Here is a 20,701-nt window from a genome sequence, read left to right as displayed (position 1 = left end):
TAAACTTTAACTAGTGTGGACCACTGAATTAAGAAACTGGTCTTTCATGGAAAAACTGAAGTTCCCTCGGACAACGTAAACTAAAATTAATAGTTTCAGAAAAGCCAAAATAACAATCTGTTGAAAGGCCGCCAAGGAGAGGCAGACAAAAAAGTAACAGCTGATATTAAATCTTTCAAAAATGGGAAATTGATTAACAAAGAATAACTAGACCATAAACAGTCATCTCAAAAAACACAATGCCTACATTAATAGTACAATTATTCATCAATATTTCAGTTTCTGAGAACTTAAATAAACCATGGGCCATGCATTGACATATATAAATGATGCAACGGCAATTTGGCTGGAGCACTGCTTGATAAATGTCTGCCAGTTCACGGGCTCTTAAATTGGTATCCTTCCCAGATAGACGGTCCTAATTTAAATGAATGGCCGTTCCATAAGCAACATTTCCTTCCACTGGTCATCCACAAAATGCAGCTTCTAAACTTACTCAATCCATTTAATCACTATCGCTGAAATCACTGAAAGTCTTTGCTTCTATTTTATCCTCTTCGTCAGTCTCCATAGCATCTTCATATTCCTCTTCATCACTTTCATCCTTGTCCTCGTAAATGGTTGGTGGTATTACATCATCATCATCTGCATCATCATCAATAGTCTGCATGGAAACAGACCGCATAAGTTGGCCGCAGATCGCTATAAAAAAGTTCCAGATTACTGTTGAACTTACCCCAGCAGAAAGCAAGTCCAAGCTGCTTGATAATTGTACCACTGGATTGTAATTTGAAACCCGAGATTCTATAAGCTGAAGCAGGTGCATAATCAATTCAGAAAATGATAGAACTGGTTCACGTGTTTTTAACATTATGTAAAACAGCTAGAAGAATTAATAATAGTCACCATGGGCAATCACTTGCACTATCTATGTACATGCCACTCATTTATATCAAAATTAATAAGAACCCATATTTTTTGGGAGAAAAGCACAATCCAAAGCCTGTTTTAAACAAAAAAAGGTGCCCTGTTTTGAACTCCTACAAGAAGCATTCGTTTTTCTACCATTGGTTTCAAGTAAGCACCTATTATCCTCTATTTTTGAGCATTTATTTACTGCTTTTTCCCTGCAACTTATCTCAATTACATATGCAGCCTAGTTTTGAAAGAATATTTTGATTATATTTATCCATTTCGTTCTGGGTTTTACTGTCTTACCTGATATAACGAGTTTAAAGCAGCCAACGAAGATTCATGTGACATTATACCACTTGAATGTTGAAGGATTAAACTTCTAAGCCATGGAAGTGCACATGCTAGTACCGCCCCCCTGAAATGAAAATGAGCTAATAGTTACAGCAGAATTATCAAGACATTCATAGTTATTAGACACTGACAGGTCACAAGAATAGCAGAGAATCTTGAGCCAGAAGGCAGCTAGTATAAAAATAACCAGCTTGTGCGGAAAGTTGATGTATATCCAATATAATATACTCCAAGAAGCACTACTTTTAGATATCAGATGCTTTAGTTGAGATAATAAAAAAAGATGAAACAAGAAGGTTATACCGTGACTGGACAATAGATATAAGAGACTGCAGAAGCTTCAAAACATCAGATGTATTTAACAACGAAACTGAATTTGCAACAACCTGCAACAAGAAGATATTGCTAGCAAAAATGAGATTGGTAGTGCTCAACAAGGCTATTTTCGGGTGTGCTACTCATATTACTTTGGCTAATAACCAGACCTGTGGACTAATTTTAATGTTTAAAAAGACAAAACAAATGATGTTTATAAGCACCTTTTCATCTTTCCTATGCAAGCAATCTAACAGTAGAGCTCGATCATCAGCATGCAGTGCTTGCTTAAGCAACAGATGAACCGAGTCTGCACTGGGAAGCTTCGTCTGAGGAGACTGTTGCTGCTCACGATTCTCAACTTTATTGCCGTCTGATAAATTCAAATCTACAAGTTTCTCACCCATGGTTGGCTCACTTAAATCATATTCAACTTCAACTCCATCCATAGGCTCCCCATGACCTATTTGAGAAGCACAATAAGGTTATCTTCAAATATATGCCAGTTCCCAAGCATACAAAATTACTGTATATTAAACCAGAATTTACAAGGTCGGGCAGGTGTTTAGTATGGACCCATTCAGCTGGCCTTGTTAGTAATTTTTTTTTCATTCTAAGTTAATATCTGGTTGATAGAATAATTTTATATAATTTGAAGTTATTAACTATAAAAACGTGACAGATTATTCGAAGGTAAACATAGCGAGGATAACACTAAAGTTGTAACTGTGCAGGTGACATGCCCCAAAATTTGTGCCCCCAAGAAAAAAGGAAGCAGGAAAGGTGGCAATGGAATAGATAGATCAGGATGACTGACACCTTAATGTTGAGATGCTGTAAGAATTTAAAGTTTGAGGCATCACTTGATTAGGTTTTTTAACGAGGCAATTCAAATAAGCACTAGAACTAGAAACCCATTTGGTCCATGCAAAAACCTACACGCCAACATATATACAGGAAAAAAGAAAGAACGCGTGAACTATTATCTAGTAATATAAACTATAATTTTGCTTTCTCAACCGTTCAAGGGTACTAATTGGATTTAACTTCTTTAAGTGGCCCCAAAAGCCAGGATATGTTTTTCTTACTAAGTCATAAACTGCACTTTTAACACACAGAAATTATGGTAAAAAAAGACAAAAATGTACGCCAAACAGAAAATAGCAGGCCATAAAGTTTGGGTATCCAGAGATAAGTAGTGGTTTATAGGCGCTACATAAGAGAAACTATGCGATGAAGTCTACCACGGTCTAATAAAGCTTCCATATCAGCAGTTTCTGGTTCCCTTTTGGCTCTTTTTTTACTAGATTTTGCTTTTTGAACAAGTCCATCTGCAGCTTCTATTTCATCTACACCTGTAAAAGATAACCTGGAATCAGTTTTAAAGACATTAATAAACATTAAATGCCAGATTTCAACATTTCATCCAGTCACTTATCCAAAAACACAAGTAAAATCCATGAACATAGAACTTATTCACCCCTGCATACTCTAACAGGATTCCTTAATTTTTTTTGTGTTGCCTTTTTTGGGCATCTGCAAGGGCTAATGAAGGAAATAAATTCTGTGTATAAACATGCTGTTTACAGCCTTTAAAATGAGGCTTACAAATTCTAAAATAACTTGGAATAAGCAGAAGCTTCTCAAATATTAGAACTACACTTTGTGCTAGAAACTTTTAAATTATTGCTAATAATCAAGACTTGAAATTCTATAAATGACTAAGTTGAGCCCCAATTCGCGAAAGCCATTCCTAGGTATAATAGGCGATAATTTAATATGTGAACTGCTAGCATTTACTAAAATAGAGGGAACAAACTAGGCAAGAAAGTATATGCAGCATTAAAAAAAATTAAACTTCAATGTACAATCAGGCAAGAGACTAACATAACCGCCCTACCTCTATCTTCAGGAGTCCCATTTTGTTCACCAATAGTTGTCAATTCTACTGTGTCCTCCCCAGCAGTTATAACAACATCCTCTCCAGTTCTAGGTATATCCAAGAAACTAAATTTTGGGGAATTAATAGAACCGTATGCCACAAGGACTGTCACCTGACCATCTGAATTTAAAGCATGAATTCTGGCAGCAACTATCAAAGCACGATTCTTCCTTGATTTTCCAGGAGTGCCATTTACTTCATTTGCAGTCTTTTGGACTGAAATTTTAGTAGGCTTTACTTCATTATCGGATGAAGTGTTTAAATTCCAGATATACGTTGGTCCTGAAACTGAAACTGAAAGGACAACTACACCATCTTCTGCAGAGAAACCTTTTTTACATTCAACATTTAATGGATGGCTTTTCATGAAAAGAATAGTGCCAGGGTTAACAGTTCCTGTGCTCAATCCACACTTCCACACTTGAAGGTGTTTTTCGTCAACATTTGATGTAATGATGGCCTTGGCATCATCAGAGATAGAGATATGCCGCACAGATCCCTGATATAGGGACATCTCATATATAAACTATATATCACTTGATAAATTAATATATATAATTAAAAAGTACAGACAAGGAGTTGAATATACCAAATCAGCAGGGAGCTTGACCAATTCATTCCCATCTTCCAGACCAAAAACTCGCACACCAGAAGTTGTAGCGGTTACTATTTTCTCGTCTGTGCAGAATGAAATATGTATAAGAACAGAACATGCATAAGGACTCACAATAAACTAAAACAATAATAACTTAATAACTTACCACAAAAAGATGATGAAATGATGAAATCTTTAGAAAGTTCCAACACCTTAAAAAGTTCTCCGGTTTTTGAGTTCATATCAGAAACCATCCCCTTCGTACCAACTGCATACAGTTTGCTTCCTTCGTTTGAAAAAGAGAGGCTGACAATTCCTCTGTAAGAATATAGAGAAAGAGCGACAATCAGCATTAGTCAATGTACAAGTAGCTGCGACTTAGACAGTAAAAAGAAAGTAACCAAGAAAGATAAGGAGCTCCAGTGTGAAAGTTTGGAGCAATGTACACAGTTCATATATGTTTACAGTTTAGTGTTTAATATTGCAACGAAAGTATTTAATATCCTTATTAACTGTATTCAAGATAAATAAAATATACTGAAATTACTTATGAAACAGATAGGGGACATAATTAATCTTAAAATAACCAGTGCAACTAATAAGATTGCCAGTAATCTTTTAAAGTGGGTAAAAAAATTGTGCCCTTGTAAATCTATGGGTCGGTATTTGTGCAGAGATTCAAGTAATCTTTTTTAAAGTGTTAAAGCGAGTAGCATCCCTTTCAAGTCAATGTCAATATGCACTTGCGCATAAAAATGCATATATACATCCACCATTAAAAGACCCGAGCTATGCCCAATATAAAGCAAAACGTAACCTCATATTCAAATGATGTATGGAACAAAATCAGAACTTCCATTCAAGTTTAACGAATCCACATGGACATATTTATCAAACAGAAATGCATATAATATCCTGTAGTGCTACAAAGCTCTAGTATGATCAAACAGAAATGCATATAATACCCTATAAGAATATTACTATCATACCCTGGAAGGCATGCACTTGATTTCCACTTCATCTCAGCGGTGACAATATCGATAACCAGGACATCTCCATTATCTGTGCCAAGGGCCACAAGAAAAGTACCTTTCTTTGGTTTACGCTAAAGAAGTACGAAAAAAACACAGCTATGTAAGGATCAGATAAGAGATATATTTACACCAAACACATTGCAGATTTATGGTAGAAAATGCCTTGACCGGAGTGTAAGACTACCTTCTTCCCGGTGAAAACACATGTCATGGACGAAAATGTATAACTATCATTTCCATCAGATGGTTTCCACTCTGCAAATAGGCTTCCATCAAGTGTATTCCATACCTGTGCCACATTATTAAGAAAATCATGAGTATGTAAATAAATTTACATGACTCAACCATATATTACAACTGCACACAAACTTGCATTTTGTTAACATGCTTCAAAACAAGTAATTAAACAAATGTAAATAAAAATTTGAACATGATGCAATAAAGTGAAAATTATATTGATACAACACATTATAAGCCAATACACTATTGTTATTATTCTTGTAGCTCAAATTCAACAAAATTGGCTACTTGCAACAAATTAAATACCCAACAGCTCAAATTGGGATTGGAATAACATAAGTATGTGTTTATACAATAAATATACGTATGTGTATAGAGAGAGGGAGAAGGAGGGAGGGCGGGGAGAGGGAGAGGGAGGGAGAGAGATAGAGGGAGAGATAGAGGGAGGGAGGGAGAGAGAGAGAGATTACTTTGATGTAGCTTTGGGAGTAAAGAATAGCAAGGAAGTCGCCTCTGGAAGTAAAAGATGTGATGGCTGATTTTTGCTGCTTGTCTTTCGCCATTGTTATTACAGCGAGCAACCCACCTCAAGAAATTGACCGGAAAAAAGGAAAATCGGTGGTTTCCGGCTGCAAAGGGGGTAGAAACAAAGAAAGAAATATAGGGTTTAAGCAGGATTTTAGGGGTTGTTTGGGCCTCTGTACTTCCTACACACAAATTGCGAACATGTCTCTACAAATTAGCGTTATTACGTTTTGGTCCTGCAAGTTTCTCCCGATCAACACCTAAATCTTTGATTAAGGAATTATTTTATATATTTTCTTTAGTTTATTCCAATTATTATGCTCGTTCAAGTTACAAATTTTAATTAACTTTAGACAAACGCTGAGAATATAAAAATAATCATAACACGCATATCATATAGGTAAGTTTATGTCGATACTAAAATTAAACTGGTTGTAATCTATACTATACTATAAAAAGCCAACATAGGTATAATTTGTAGTCGTACAAAATTTTGGTTTGGTACTCTCCTCTAAAACTAAAAGTCTACAAATAGATATCTATTAAACAGTTTCATATACTAAAAACACTCCTTATGTATATTAATATCTTTTTAAATATAATTTATAATTAGTTAAAAAAAAGGTGAAACTACTGTTAATAACATATATTAATATTAAAAATTACTTATAAATAAACGTATAACTAATCATATATATACAATTTTGAATATCTTTTGTCTAAAATACATATAAATAATTAAAGACGCTACTTTTTAATTATAACATATTCTACTCGAAATTTAACACTTACATATTCTATTTCATTACAAACACGAGCCATTATGTAACATATGAAGATATATGAAATATGAAAATTTTGATTTAAATTGAATAATAAACTGTCACATATTAATATAGAAAAATATTTATAGATAGATAATAAATTGTGAAAGCTAAATTTCCGTTAGGAGATATAACGAGTTGGTTAATATAATTTAACTAAAATCCAATTCATTAATACTAAAATACTAATAAAATGGTGTTAAGAATTAAATTATAATTAATAAATTACGAATCATATACACGCCCGTGCTTTGCACGAGGTTAAAGGTGAAAAAAATGAAACTACTGTTAATAACAAATATTAATATTAAAAAAATTTTATAGATAAATGTATAACTAATTATAAATATACAATTTTGAATATCTTTTGTCTAAAATACATATAAATAATTAGAGACACTACTTTTTAATTATAACGTATTCTACTCGAAATTTAACTCTAACTTTTTAATTATAACGTATTCTACTCGAAATTTAACTCTAACGTGTTCTATTTCATTACAAACACGAACCATTACGTAACATATGAAGATATATGAAATATGAAAATTTTGATTTAAAATTAATTGAATAATAAACTATCACATATTAATATCAGAAAAATAATTATAGATAGATAATAAATTGTGAAAGCTAAATTTTCGTCAGAAGATATAATCAGTTGGTTAATATAATTTAACTAAAATCCAAATTATTAATACTAAAATACTAATAAAATGGGGTTAAGATTTAAATTATAATTAATAAATTACGAGTTATATAAGCGCCCGTGCTTTGCACGGGTTAAAGGCTAGTTATTAATATAATTTAAGATCAAAATATAAATTTTTATCTTAAAATACAATCAATATTTGAATGTATAATTACAAAATAGGAATAAGAACGTTATCAAATTTCTTTTATCACTCCTACTTTCTATATTTAAATATTTCTTGAATCTGCTGTTTGCTGTTAAACAGATTATTAAATGTAATGTACTAGTCTCCGTGTCCTCTCATATGTAAACTACCTCTCACATGTAAACTACTAAGGGAGAAGGACCGAGAGAATATACATTAGAGTGATAATTGCAAACTTAATACTGTATTACACAATTTTGCACTACTGGACTGTGTTCATTTAAAGTGCAGTGAAATGAAATTTGTACTATATTTGAATTGGTGATGATTGAAAAATCGCTAGCTGTCAATTGTCATACGAGTACATTTTCACATTCAATTTGAATTTCATGTGCCCTCTGGCTCTAATGTATTGTCTGCCTTCTAAAGTATTTTCCTTTTACAGTGTGTAACAATAATCTTCGAATGCAAGAAAAACTAATAACACGACAAAAAAGGTGTATAAATTTTGATTTAATATCTGTAAAACAATAGTACTAAATTTCATGACTCTAATTAGTACAGTAACAAGTATTATACAGGGAACTGGACAGTACTTCCCCTCAAAACACCACTTCTCCCTGCATTCGACCATCTGTTTTCAAACAGCCAAGTAGAACTACAATCCGGGAGAAAAATTGCTAGCACGAAACTTTATAAATCAGAGAGATTTCTCATATTCAGACATGACCCCATACAGACTCGCCAACAGCTGCTAGAGAGCAATGCTTTTAAAGAGGGGCTTCAATTTCACACCCGATTCTTTAAACACTGGGAACATAGACTATCCAAATATTAGGTCCATCCCCTGTTGTAAGGTGACACAGACCTATTCATAATGCTCTCATTCATGTCCAACAACAAAACAGGGTTAGTTTTTACTGATGCTAATTGATCTTTCAACATAAGCTGGAATGCCATTTAATCATCATCTCTTTCAAATCCCTGCAAACAAAAATAAATCACAAAAGACTTCATGAACTCGTCTTGATTTGGTTAGTCATAAACACTAACAAATTAGAAATAGAAAAGTGCGTATATGTAAGATTAAAAAAAGGTAGTGGAATATCATCCTCATTAATTTCTGTTGTTGACTTAAGTTGATAACAAAAGTTATAGATACAATATACAATATAGTGGAGTAGTCGCAGTCAGCCTGGCTTGACCTTCAAAAGCAGGTGATGTTCATGTTTACCACATCTTAACCAGTCAAAAACTATGGCAGAATTATGGGCAGATTCGAGCGTACTAATCATGCTATGCATTAACTTCTAAGCGACTACCAATAATCACCAAAGGATCAATGATCACAAACTAATGGCCTATAAATACAGTAAATCAGCATTCACATCCCATCAGAGAAGCTTACCAGTAAAATACAGAAAATTTAATAAATTGAGTCTACGAACTTGAAGAGCACAAATATCGAAGCAAATATTCATTGGAAGAACATGTCTCTGCCAGATCTTGATGCGTCCTCGTAATAGCCTTCTGTAATGATTTTAGAGCCGGAAGCAAATTTCTAGAATTCTGCTGAATGGAATTACCATGAACTTTACACAACTCCTGTGAAATAGACAAACCAATTAAAGATTATCACAAGGCTGCTGCAAGAGAGTGTTTCAGTAAAGCAAATAATGTAAATATATTAAATTTCAAGTGAAGCCAAACCTGACACCAACGAAGAATGAATTCCAAATGTGGGCACTTTTCCAGAAGCTCCGCAAATGCCTCAATTAACCTTTGTAGATATTTCGTAGGGATAGAGGAAATAACAGCTGGTATATCTGCTGGGAAGACGGATATGATGCACTTTTTAATCAAGGCATCTTCATTTAAACGTAAGCTGAGAATTAAAGCTCTATCAAAATGATCTTCACTCAGAGCTGTATCAACGGCCTGTGTAAGATGAAAATTAATGAAGTCTTTAAAACTTGACAGATGCTAAATATTGTAATATGGATTGCTTAGAGAAGTGGTTGGTGAAACTCTACAACCACCGTATGTCTAGGAATCAGATGATATCTAGTTCAAATCATATCAGTTATGATTGCAAAATAAAACTCAAAGTACCTCAGGTGTCACATCGATGTCTAGATCGGTAGGATCGAAGATGAAGGAATCATCTATTGAATAAACCAAAACTCCTTCTGTTGTTGCTGCAGCCCAGCTCCGACCAGTAGGTGCAATTCTCAAGCACTTAGTTTGAATAACAGGCCTCCCTTTGTTAGGCAGTGCTCCTGGTAAATTGTAACTTGCATTTCCTCGTGTTTGGTTGTCAACACCTTCCTCTGTATCACTATTATCATCATCAATTAAATTTAGTGGACCAGCATCTGTCATATTCTTTGAATTCAAGAAGTCAAGAACTCCATCTAGTGAAAGATTATGGGTGATTTGGAATCTTCGCAGCAACACCTACACATAACGATTACATTCAATGTGATTCACCCACAGAAATTTGGAAACGACCTAAATATAAACCACATCCGAATCACACATATCAAAATAATATTACTGAAATCTGGAAGTTCCCAAACTTTTGATTTGGAAACATAAAACAAATAGCCTGATTTAGTTCTACAAAACTACTAAATCGCTGTATCAAGTAGTCAGTAGATGCAATTATCTAGAGACATATTGCAGATAAAGCCAAATTATTGACAGAGGAAGTTAAATGCATTAAGACATACCTGATCAGCCACATCATACATACAAATGTATTTACTCTTTCCCCCAGCTAATATATAATTTCCATCGGCAGAATAACACAAGCTAGTGAAGCATTTTCCGGAAGTGGAGTTAGCAGCTGACGTACGGTCAGTCATCAAGCGTCCTCCAGCTATATCTCTACGGCCCTCGATGGTACACATCAGCAATCCGTCAATTGGGTCCCAAAAATAGATTTGACCATCTAAAGTGCTGCAAGCCAATTGCTTTCCGTCCGGGCGATAAACAACAGTAAGAACATCATGGGTATGAGAAAATGTCTCAACCACACCTTTTCCTTGAAAAACATCCCATAAGCGAATGGACTTATCCCAGGAGGATGAAGCTAGAATTGCCTACAGGTATAATTTTTAACACACCATCAGGCAACTATACAATTAATATGAATTGCAAGAATGGCCGATACTATCACTGTATGACCAGGCTTGTACTGGAAACCAAACTAATAAATGAAGTGAAAGAGTTGTAAAGAAAAAGACGGTATTCTTTCTCTAAGCAAATTTTCATATATCAATATAATTGGAATATTCTTACAAACACTGAAACATGTTGAGCAGATATATTATCTTCATATTACACACACAAATGAAATTCAACTCACGTTAGTGGGAGAAAATGTCAACCCATGAACAGGACCTTCATGGCCGCTAAGTACATCCAACAACCGTCCTGTCTTCATCGACCAAACAAATATCTAACACGAAAGAAATAATCCAATAAAATTAATACATGACAGGAAATCAGATTATTTTTTTTAAAAAAAAAACTGAGAGAAACAGCAAAATACCTCAAATGAATCAAGGGTTCCGGCACAAATTACTTCCCCACTTTGGTCGGATGCCAAAGATACAAACTGCTTGGAAGAGGGAGTGGTAAATGTCCTAAAATTGCGGTAGCGAAAGAGATCCCACGCACGGACAGTGCCATCCAAAGATGCACTTAAGAGACAATGGTTATTTGGCATAAAATGGAGGGCTGTGACTGCATTTGTGTGCTCAGAGAATGTCACAAAACAAAACCCTGAGGAAACAGTCCACACCTGTAATAATAAGCAAATACATTTTTATAATTCGAATTTCTCCTAAATCATATTAAACAAACATATATGAAGCAAATTATATATACCAAATAAAAAAAAAAGTGCAAGCGATACTTCTGAACTTCATAATCAATAGCTTTATCTTTGCTTAGGCCATACACATGTATTTATAATGCAATGTGAAAAAGCATATTATAATCCCATATCCAGAAATCCATTAAGAAATAAGAAGCAAAAGGTGACTGAATAGTTGATAAGAGATGCATGCCCATGTTTCGACATTATGAGATTTGCAAACTAGAATATAGTACATAAATTGATTGGAAGTTAAGAATTACTAATATAGACCAACTAGCATTTGATTAATATAATCTCCAAAGTAAAACTGATTCTATCTGTTGCTCACCTTGATTTTGTTATCATCTGCACCAGTAGCCATGAGCTGGGAATCAGGTGAATATGCAAGACAGTTAACATCAAAATAATGTCCTTGCTGTTTCAATATGTAGCTTTCTGGTTTCCAATCCCATACAAGCAATTGTCCAAGTTTTGCACACCCAAACGTCAACCAATTCCCAAGATCATTAAAAGTAGCAGTCGTAATCTTCTCTCGAGATATCGACAACAAATGAATACAAGTAAATTCAGGCATCTTATATAGACCAAACACCCCACTCGAAAACCCCACTACAACAAGATCAAGACCACTATGAAAATCACAAGCTGTCAACTTTGCTGGAGCCTGCATAAAAAAATCCTTCTTCAACAACTCCCATTTCCCTTTATGCAACAAAACCCCATTCTTGTCATCACCATCGCTCACATCACCCTCAACATTCTTCCTCTTCTTCACATTCTCATTCTCATCCCCATTCCCATCACCATTTTGATCAGGTGTACCGGGAGACACGGGTTCTGAATCCTCCATTTCAACATCCTCACCCACATTATTCAATATCCAACTAAAAATCGCACCATCTCTCGATATCGTATAAACCCGAGGAACCTTATCTACCTTATCAGTACCAAAAAAAGCACCACAAATTGCATCCCTATGTCCCAAAAACATAAATGCCTTCGACAAGCCTGGAACTTTCTTCAAACAAAACAACCTCACCGCCAAATCTTTCGACCCCGCGAGCAAATACCCCGAATTATCACTCCAATCCAATGACGTAACCTTATCGTTACAATCAGCAAAAGTCCTCACCAATTCAAACGGAAAGAACTCCTTTTTAAACCCCGGCGACCGCCAAATCTGCACCAATTTCCCCAACGCCACCGCAATTAGGGCTCCGTCGGGGCTAAACTTGACGGCGCCGACGCGTTTCTTAAAAGTAATGCGGTGCAGAACGGCGCGGCGGCGTAGATTGATGTAGAGACAGCGGTTGTTCTCATCGACAGTGAGGAGGAAAACGCCGTCGTTTGAGGCGGCGATGCGGGTGATATTAGAAGAGGATTGAAAAGGGAGAGTAATAGTTTCGGACTTTTTGAGGTCTGTGACGGAGATCCGGTTACCGATAGGTGAGATTAGCAGGGTGTTGTCGACTGTAGTGACGTTGCCTCCTCTGTATGGAGCTCCGAGAAGATTTTGGAACCGGAAGTTCATGATTAGTGGAGAAGAAGAAGAAGAAAGGGGGATGTGTTTGTTTTGTTAAACCCTAAAATCAACTGCTAGTTCTTCTTGTTTCTTAAACCCTAACAACATTGGAGTCGTTGCGATGTTAAGGATGTGTTGTTAGTTTACCATTCTGTCCTTTTGTGGTTTTAGAACGGTTTTCTTTTTAAAAATGGGTTTGATTGATTTATCGTAAATTCTGATTTTGAATATACAAAAGATAGACATATTGTTTGTGCTCGAATATAATTCTTTTATTCTCCAAGTAATATTTTATTTAACTGACTTGATCCTCTTGATCCCATTTATGATTATAAGTCGATTTACATTCGTATTTGTTTTTGTTAGTTGAATTTTCAAAATGAACCATCTTCTTAGTAATTTTTATTATTATTCGGCTCTCGAATGTTGGCATGGGTTCCGGTGTAAACAATTTGGTGTAACTCTTTTAACAACATTCGAGATGAGATAACTTCAGCTCTTCTAATAACATTTGAGTTGAGTTAATCTGAATTTGTATATTATACTCGCTCAGATATAAATTCAAACTCAATCAATTATACATAAATTTGAACTCAATCAATTATACCGAGTCGGGTTAATTTAAATTTGTATATTGTACGATCTCAAACATTAATTCTCACTCAATCAATTGGGTTAATTTAAATTTGTATATTGTACGATCTCAAACATTCAATCAATCATACAGGTTGAAGTGTTATGCTCAAGTTCGATTCAACTTCGATATTACTTACGATTATAAGTCCATCTTTACCGAAACTTATTTTTATTACTTTTAATTTGATAACCCAACTTACAATCAAGTGATATAAGTTAAGTTTCTAAGAAAATGATCAGTTATTACTTTTAACTTGATAATCCGACTTACAGTCAAGTGATATACGTCAAGTTTCTGAGAAAATGATCAGGCAGAAGGGCCGAGAGCACTCAATTAAAAGATGTACATATAATTTTCTGAGCATATTCAACAGAAGAAGGATTATTTTTGATTTTCCTGTGAAAGTAGTAATGATCTTTTGTTGTCAAACAATTCATCATATTGCCACTGCCCTTTAACAAATCCAGCACAACCTAGTCAAATTTCTATTTGGTTCGGAATTGACTTCACTACAGAAACATCCACAGGACATCGAGTAATGCCATAATGGCTTAATGGGCAAGGGGAGAGAATTATATACAACACAGGCTGTATGAAGCAACCATATTTATAGCGAAAACTATATTACACAGTACAAGGAAAGTAAATGATCACAAATTCAGAAAGTAAAATAAACCAGAACAACAATGTCATCTAGGTGCCGGAAAGCCAAGCTACATATCCTGAAGCTTTTATTATAGTAGGACCATCAGGAACTCAAAAACTTGAAGACTACAACTCATTCTTCTATACCATTATCCCTCACACTCCATATTCTACTAAGCTACCCCACATCTGTAAATGTATCCCCCTCACCTTACTAACCCCAATTTGAATCTCATATGTATTTCGTCACAGTGAATCAGCGTGACCCCTCTAGTCCTAGCCTCGCCTGTAGCCAATTGCACACCTCATCCATCTCCTTGGGCACTGTGTAATGTCCTAGCCTGCACAATCATTCCATTTTATGATTCCTTTTATGACTCATGGCATGCATGCCAAAAGGACTAATGAGTTGTATAAAGAAAATAGTAACTGTACCCTTCATAGGTTTTGAATGAGAGATATCGAAATCCAGATGAGCTTAAGCAGTGGCTGGAACTTTCTCCATATTTATAAGGAACAACCTCATCACCTATGGCATAATGAAAAACAGATCAAGATGAAGACTTTTAACCCTCAATGACCCATGTTTTAATATTAAAGCAAGCTCAATGTCTGAACTACAACACGGTTTTCTACGAAGACCAGTTAGCTAATGGCTATCCTAGATGATCGATGAAATCTTTTCATGGTTTAAATGGTGGTCGATAGTGCCTCTTGTTGATTTAAGAGCTAAAATTTCTTATTGTTCTTTTCTTCGCTAACTACTATATCACATAATTGAGGAGACTAGTAGTGAACCAAAAGTTACAACGGTTGTAAGTGGATTCTCCGCATGGTCAAGCCTTTTAAGTTATTAAGCACTGGATCTTGAAAGGAGTCGCGTAATAGGGAAGCAGTCGTTTTAAATACATACAGATTCCATGACAGAGCAAAATAGGCAATGATGCAGCACGCCTCACAGCTTCATTTGAACCCTCTATCTTGCTCCTTAAGCTCCTGTACAACAGAAACTTACAGATTAATAACAATAACATTCTGGATGCGGGCACTGATGTTAAGAAGTGTAATTTCTTTATATCAAAGATGAGCTCTGATCTTGAAAAATACTATGCATCATTTAGCGACCTCAGGAAACACTGAATCGCTGAAAAATGGAAGCTATATGTCATTCATAGACGGTTATATCATATTCTTACTACAATTCACCGACCCAAATCGAATCACAATTGATTCCATATAAATATGTGTGCATAGAAAAGAAATAAGTAGAAATGGGGCAAAAATACAAAAACGAATCAATTCTGGTCCTACCTTGAACCAGGAAGCCATCCACTGAGGCCGATAATAGTCCTCAGGTTAATAGGGTAAGGTATGCCATTTCCGTATTTTCCCTGTGCAAAGCAGGTCGCGGAGTAGAGAGCAGTTGCAGCACCCATGCTGAAGCCCCCAATACCAAGCTTAACTGTTTCAAAAAGGGAAGAACAGATGTTAGCCTAAAAAATGAGACTACCACACCATGCAAGCTAAAACAAAACATGCAAAGGCCAGTTTGGTCTTGGTAAAATAAAATGATAGCATCCGTCATGAAGGATAGTACCAATGGGTCTCACATAACTTCACATGAAACTTCTATCAAATAATGAGATTAAGCAAGTATGTTGGAGTAGTGATTAGTGATATATAAATTACATCACAGAAGGTACCATGCAAATTACACTTCCGGAGGTAGAAACTTACTGTCTGCAGGTTCTGTTGACAACAAGTTTGCAATATGTGCAGCTGAACCATCTAAACCCTCAAAATCATCTGGAGCATCTTCTGAGAGCTCTCCCACATCAAACCCTGAGGCAGAACACAGAAGTACCTCAGATAAACTTATTAGTCATCATTACATGTTAAAGTTTTGGGCTTTGCCAGTTTGTCTTACAAGCACTGCAAGGAAATCCACCAAGTAGAGCCACTGGACGAGTTGGAGCAGTTGGGCAAATCCATTTGATCTGCATCATGAGTTCTAATATAAATTGGTGAAGAAAACAGAGGTTGGTCACCAGGTGCTAAGATTTTATTGCTTTTGCCTCATTTCTAATTATATGTGTGTGGCCAGGGCGACGGACTGTTTTCAAATGTGTATGCTACTGCTTATTATATAGTGGAAAAAACAGTATGCATATGAATGTAAATTGATACAACGAACTCTTGTTTGATAATTTCGGGAAAAAGTCTTACATTTGGAAGAGGAAGATTTTCCAAGAGTTGAGACCAGCTGAAATAATGAGCACAGAGCTTAGATGAGCATGAATGTCTGTCTAGTTAAATATGACCAGTAAAACAGCAAAGGGATTTACAGTTTCTACGAATTATTCGTCAAGGAAAAAGACATCAGCATCTTAAAAGCATTAGAACATAAAAGGCAAATTGTTCTTTATAATCATTTTGTTTAAATATCAAAAGATATTTTGCCTCCATCATGATGAACTTCTGAGGACTGACACAACAGAGTAGAAGCCAAATATTAAGAGTTAAGTAAATTCCATCATTACAATTGTGAATTACAGAACCAAAGTTTTCTGATAGCTGATGCTGCCATAGAGAAAATTTAATACAGAACCTGCATATACTTTTCAACTTTCTCAAAAAAAAAAAGAAGAAGAAGAAGAACAAAGACTAATCACAGTACTTGTAAATATCCTCTTACAAGCCTATTTCTTGCACCTCTATTGAAAGAGAGCTAGTTACAATAACAAATGATAAGTTGCTCTTCTTTATATTTTTTAGCATCCAGATCCTTAACGAAGAATGAAGCAAAGGAGATGCAAGTTCTATATGTTTCCACCACTTGTCTATTATAAAATGACCTAGAATCTCTTACAAACTAGTCAGCTGCTATATATTCTAACATCTGGTTTTTCCTCCTTTTGAGTATATGCTGGCATGGAAAAGAAAACCAAAACTTCTACTTGTAATAAGTAATGCAAATATTTAGTGAAAGTCAGAAGATAAAGTTTTATATGCATTAGCTGGTCCCCTACTACAGTTTAGGCTAACAGTGAAAATTATTAATTAGCCACCTTAGCTGCATTATAAATGAGATGGATTAATGTCCTATCCCTCATTCAACCAAAATCAGCATTTTTAATAGTCATTGTCTACACTCTACATTCTCTTTTATATTAGTTATGACGACACTACTGGTTTACAATTAAAATTCAATTGAGAGTTTGAGATGAACTGTCAGAATGCAAGAAGTTTCCCGGCAGGCTTCATCATACAACATTACAAAGACATCCAAGAAACTAAAAGCCGAGCAATTACAATGGCCATGTATAAACATAAAAGCACAAGCAACAAGAAGGCAAGAACCAAACCTTGAGCCATTATCACCAAGGCCATGCAGCCAAACTATTGTAGCTTGGTGTTTCCCTTTAGGCCTCACCACATACGTTCTTCCGAACTCAAACGCCCTTCTACCTGTTCTGCTACCTGAAGTTAATTCACAATACCACTACTTCAGCTCTTCGAAAACATACTAAAATATAGCACAACTTAGTAACATTCTTCGAAAAAATAAAACCAATCCATGAGTAGCAAACAAAAAACACACAAGTGAAAGAAATGAACACTAACCAGAACCCATTGAGGAATTTGAATAACTCATTCGTGCAGGATGAGAAAGCTGAATGCAGTCTCCAGTACAACAAGAGCAGCTAACCTAGTGTGAAAAATGAGACTCAACACTGCAATGAAGAAAACCCAAATTCATAATCTAATATTTATACTACAAGATTGAAAAAATTAGGTGAATATTCAAATGAGAAAGTATGTGTAAAACAGCTGCACGGGTGAGAGAAAATCAAGAATCAATGAAAAGGAGGGTGTTAAAGACAAGGACAAAAGGGGAAAATCATTTTCATTACAGGAGGGAATCAAACAAGAATAACCCACAGAAAGCACATTCAGCTTCAAGGGCTCTAATTATACAACTTAGAATCTATGCCTTATAGACAGTGGCTGCAAAATAAAGCAAACCCACAACAATAACTTGAGAATATCAACCACACTAGTGCAACAATTTGGTAAAAAAAAATGTTATTTTTTTTCAAGTAGAAGAATTTGTACAAACTAGATAAATTTTATTTGGTTTTAGATCATTGATGGGTACCCATTATCTTGAAAGAGGAGTTGAAAAAGTCCAAGTTATCATCATTCAGACACCGCATAAATCTGGCAATAATGGGAATAAAAAACCAAGAACTTGATGAGACTAGGAAAACAAGTATTGCTTTGCCTACTGGAATCTATTTTAAATTTTAAATTTTTTTAGAAAAAAGAAAGATGAAATGAGGGTGGGGTGTTCACCAACCTGTAATTCTTGAAAAGAATGAATAGACATGGAAAAGTGAATAAACTTTTTTCTCTCTCACTCACTGCTCACTTTGCCACTTATTCTCTCAACAGGTCTCACGTTCATTATAGGTTTTGTTTGTTTGTTTGTACTCATCACATATGAGACCACAAACACAGAGTAAATCCAAAACTGGGCCTTTCAAATCTCTATGCAACGCTATCATGTGACCTATCTGTCCCCATGCCTCACTTCAGCTTACACTAATACCTCTCCTCTCTTTCCCCCTAAGTTGATCGATAATCTTTTATTTTTCAAGAATCATTGGGGGCGGTTAAACTTATAAGTGATCAAATTGAGTGATTAAAATGAGTAGAATAATATTTTCAATTTTTTATAAATATTTTTTGACATTTTACTGAAACAATACGAATTTCTAATTTATAAACCAAAAATCCGGCTTTTAAGCCCGCCAAACACCGCCATTACCAAACACCGCCATTGTATCCAACTTAACCTGAAATCTAAAAGGAACCCCAACTCGAAAATTCTTCACATCCAACGTTACTAAGAGGGGTGTATTGGATTGGGATTTTAAAGCATTTTTTGCATTCATGAAATCTGAGGGTATTCGATTGGGATTGTTTGAAATCCATTAAAATCTTGAGGTATTCAATTGGGATTTTAAATTATGCTACAAAATCTGGTGGTATTCAATTGAGATTTTAAATTATGCTTTAAAGTCTAATGGTATTCAATTGGGATTGTTTAAAATCCATTAAAATCTGATGGTATTCAAATGCCGATGGATTTTTTTTCATTTCATAAAATGATGGATTTTGTGGCATTCTTCAGTGTATTTTAAGTTTTTTGAAATCCCACTAAAATCAATGGGATTTTGAAGCACCGTAAAATTTGACGGAACCCTAAATCTAAAACAAATCCAACTCAAAAAATACTAACCAGGACTATACTGGTCGAGGTTATTATATTTTAAATTGGGTTTAGGTTGAATTTTTATTGGAAAACTTAGTTGGCATGGTGTGGCCGAACTCGTTATACTATATTATTTAGAAAACCAAAAATATTAAATTTAGTCATTGGTTTATAATATCATACAATATTTTATATTTGTTAGGTCATGTAAATCAAATTAAATTTTCTTACTATGTAATATGTTGCTAAAATGTTTGAGTTTCCAATACTGTCAATAATTTAATATATTTATATCATAATATCTATCTAAAATATTAATAAATAAGGTTAGAAACGCGTAAATAATATATTAACATTATATATGTTATTTAGTTTTTAAAATACAAACAAGGTATACTATTATATTTTATTTTAAATTAACTAATAATTAGATTTTTATTATTGATATTGAATTAATAAAATCATTAATATATACATATATACACTATCAAATAATAAAGAATACAATTGTTTGCAAGAGTTATAAAGAATACATATTTTATAGGTGTAAAACAATTTTTTTTAATATTATTATATCATACACTTACAAAAAACATAGATGACAATTTGTATTATTCAATATATATATTATATAGTTTTTTTTTACTAGGTTTTCAAGTATAACTGGTTTTATAAATTTTAGGTTATATTATAATCAAAAGGATTATGAAATGTGTTTTCAAATTATATATAATATATAGTTTTCTCCTCACGAAATATTTTCACTTACATGAATTACAATAATACTTTAAGTGAAAATAAAAGAGGATATACTTTTTTTTATAAAAAGAGAGCGACATTTTCTATGTCATTCGTTTGATTGATTATCGCCCATAGTATAAGATTATTCTTTCAAAAAACACATGCTAAAATGATTTCTCTTTTTAGGTAAATGTTGCTATAGCGTAAACTTTCAAGTTCTCGGCTGTTTTTACAACAGATAAAATATTTTTTTTTTTTTTTGACAATACAACAGATAAAATATTTAACTTTACCACATTTACCACATTTCAAATGCATTTTTGTTACATTTTCAAGCACTGCAATCACTTCAGATACCAGGAATATTTATATCCTGCGGAGATGGCTAATTGAGCTGTCAATACTTGTCTCG

General features: G+C 34.4%; 3 protein-coding genes across 6 annotated transcripts; all 3 read right to left on the bottom strand.

Annotated features, from left to right (window-relative positions):
- Positions 1-142: 142 nt before the first annotated feature.
- LOC108196921 (uncharacterized) lies at positions 143-6,112 on the bottom strand. The gene is made up of 12 exons (XM_017364411.2): positions 5,863-6,112; positions 5,337-5,441; positions 5,108-5,223; positions 4,285-4,436; positions 4,113-4,201; positions 3,482-4,022; positions 2,826-2,936; positions 1,806-2,044; positions 1,570-1,652; positions 1,219-1,330; positions 737-811; positions 143-664 (listed from the first exon to the last, which is right to left on the bottom strand). The coding sequence occupies exons 1-12, from the start codon at positions 5,953-5,955 to the stop codon at positions 506-508; spliced, it is 1,875 nt and encodes a 624-aa protein (XP_017219900.1). The 5' UTR covers positions 5,956-6,112; the 3' UTR covers positions 143-505.
- Positions 6,113-8,078: 1,966 nt separating this feature from the next.
- LOC108192669 (periodic tryptophan protein 2) lies at positions 8,079-13,105 on the bottom strand. Its single transcript, XM_064081426.1, has 8 exons — positions 11,795-13,105; positions 11,137-11,388; positions 10,951-11,043; positions 10,313-10,684; positions 9,693-10,037; positions 9,291-9,518; positions 8,989-9,185; positions 8,079-8,564 (listed from the first exon to the last, which is right to left on the bottom strand). The coding sequence occupies exons 1-7, from the start codon at positions 12,995-12,997 to the stop codon at positions 9,021-9,023; spliced, it is 2,658 nt and encodes an 885-aa protein (XP_063937496.1). The 5' UTR covers positions 12,998-13,105; the 3' UTR covers positions 8,079-8,564; positions 8,989-9,020.
- A 1,113-nt stretch (positions 13,106-14,218) lies between these two features.
- On the bottom strand, positions 14,219-18,714 carry LOC108193438 (uncharacterized). Of its 4 annotated transcripts, none has more exons than XM_017360089.2 (10): positions 18,631-18,714; positions 17,895-18,004; positions 17,636-17,750; positions 16,497-16,533; positions 16,198-16,267; positions 16,008-16,112; positions 15,582-15,732; positions 15,184-15,266; positions 14,706-14,799; positions 14,219-14,611 (listed from the first exon to the last, which is right to left on the bottom strand). In XM_017360089.2, exons 2-10 carry the CDS (start codon positions 17,923-17,925, stop codon positions 14,527-14,529), a joined length of 771 nt encoding a protein of 256 aa, XP_017215578.1. In that variant the 5' UTR covers positions 17,926-18,004; positions 18,631-18,714; the 3' UTR covers positions 14,219-14,526. The 4 variants fall into 4 exon arrangements, with proteins under 4 accessions (XP_017215578.1, XP_017215579.1, XP_017215577.1 ...); XM_017360090.2 differs by lacking the exon at positions 18,631-18,714 and adding an exon at positions 18,430-18,448; XM_017360088.2 differs by lacking the exon at positions 18,631-18,714 and adding an exon at positions 18,185-18,327.
- Positions 18,715-20,701: the final 1,987 nt, after the last annotated feature.

Source organism: Daucus carota, chromosome 7, assembly GCF_001625215.2.
Source record: "Daucus carota subsp. sativus chromosome 7, DH1 v3.0, whole genome shotgun sequence".
In the NCBI taxonomy this organism is placed as follows: domain Eukaryota; kingdom Viridiplantae; phylum Streptophyta; class Magnoliopsida; order Apiales; family Apiaceae; genus Daucus; species Daucus carota.
The sequence above is the reverse complement of the archived record's forward strand: the minus strand, read 5'-3'. Positions and strand labels throughout refer to the sequence as shown.